Source organism: Bison bison, unplaced genomic scaffold (assembly GCF_000754665.1).
Source record: "Bison bison bison isolate TAMUID 2011002044 unplaced genomic scaffold, Bison_UMD1.0 scf7180017864524, whole genome shotgun sequence".
NCBI lineage: Eukaryota > Metazoa > Chordata > Mammalia > Artiodactyla > Bovidae > Bison > Bison bison.
The window spans coordinates 779,186-780,752 of record NW_011495075.1 but is presented as its reverse complement, the minus strand read 5'-3'; the positions used below and the strand labels follow the sequence as shown (position 1 = coordinate 780,752).

General features: G+C 64.9%; 1 protein-coding gene across 1 annotated transcript in view; it reads right to left on the bottom strand.

Annotated features, from left to right (window-relative positions):
• LGR6 (leucine-rich repeat containing G protein-coupled receptor 6) overlaps positions 1–1,567 on the bottom strand; it is a 75,595-nt gene that overhangs the window by 5,743 nt on the left and 68,285 nt on the right. The window contains exon 15 of the mRNA XM_010831120.1: positions 1,344–1,495. Coding sequence (XP_010829422.1) covers positions 1,344–1,495 — 152 coding nt within the window. The remainder of the gene's footprint in view (positions 1–1,343; positions 1,496–1,567) is intronic.

Below are 1,567 nucleotides of genomic sequence, written 5' to 3'. Positions count from 1 at the left end.
GGTCATAGTAAAGCTACTGACCGAGGCGCTAGTAAAGCTCCTGTGGCTGCGGCCCCTTCTCGGCTCTGTGGACCCTCGGGAAGGGGACCCTGCCCAGCTCCCCTTACCATCCCGATGCCTGTGGTTTTCTAAGACTTCAACCTGGTGGAAAGTTCCACCTCGAGGAAGGCAGGACCCCTGTGGGCAGACGGCAGATGCCACACTGCCCTTGGGATGCATCTGCTGGGCCAACGCCGGCCGTACACTCGCCCGGGAGGCTCTGCACCCGCCCCCGCCCATGCTGGCCTCTGGGGCTCCTGGCTACATGCCTGCATGTTCACGTCTGCATGTTTACCTCTGAGCAGGACCCTGGGCGCATCTGCGGTCTCCCCAGTCTGTGGGGTGTGAACACTGCTCCCGCTTTAAGGATGAGAAACAGAGGGTCCGACAGGCCTGCAGTGGCCCAGCCCGTGAACCGTCTCATCCAGTTAGAACCCGGCTCTGTCTACACTGTCCTGCCCGGCTCTGTCTACACTGTCCTGAGCGTTCTCCCACAGCGGTGGTGGTTTAGCCGCTCAGTCACGTTCGACGCCTTGTCACCCCATGGACTGTAGCACTCCAGGCTCCTCTGTCTGTGGGATTTTCCAGTCAAGAATACCAGAGGGGGTTGTCATTTCCCTCTCCAGGGGATCTTCCTGACCCAGGGATCGAGCCCATGTCTCCTGCATTGCAGGCAAGTCCTTAACCACTGAGCCTCAGCCACGGTTAGACCTGACTCTTCTGCTTCACTTCTGCACTGACATACTGTGAGGAGGGAACCCAGCCCTTCCCTCCCCGCCCGCCCCCGGATTCCGCCTGTGCTCTGCATCAGGCTGCTAGCCAGGGAGGCCCTTCTCTCTGCCCATCATCCGAGAGCCCGCCCGCAGGCCGTCCTGTCAGGGTGAGGGGCCACTCCTGCGAGGCCAGAGCACTGGGGTCTCCGAAGTCGCCGGGGAGACTTGCCGGGGTGGTGTTTGGCTCTGGGGATGGCATGAGGAGACTTTTCTCTGGAAGCAGGCTTAACTGAATTAACGGAACCGCGCTTGGCTGTAGCTGACGGAAAAGGGTTGCCTGCTCTAAGAACACCCTGCGAAGTGGGAGTGGGGCGCCGTGGGGGCACTGTGGCCCACAGGGTGTGTGGACAGGCAGGGCTGTGACGGGCGTGGCCCTGAGCGCCCGGGGCTGCAGAGGGCTCACGGACCCCTCCCCAGGCCTTGGAGACAGGCCCGGACAGAGGTGGTTCCCCCCAACCCCGAGCCCCGCAGCCCTGCCGCCCCCTCCCGGGCCTCCTCCCCGCCGCCTGCGTCCCCACGTGGGTCACTCACAGCGGCTCTCGGCCCGGTCGGCCAGTGTCCGCCTGGGAGGGTCCTGGGCGTCGGGGGGAGGGTGCTGGGGCCCCCGCAGCCCCGAGGCTGTGAAGAAGCCGGGGCAGCCGCTGTAGGCACAGCACTGGTAGGCATAGGGCACCTCCAGGGTCCTGGGGCCGGAAGACAGCCGCCTGAGCCAGATCAGGACTCCACCCGCCCTCCACCTGCCAGGGCCCCGAGGG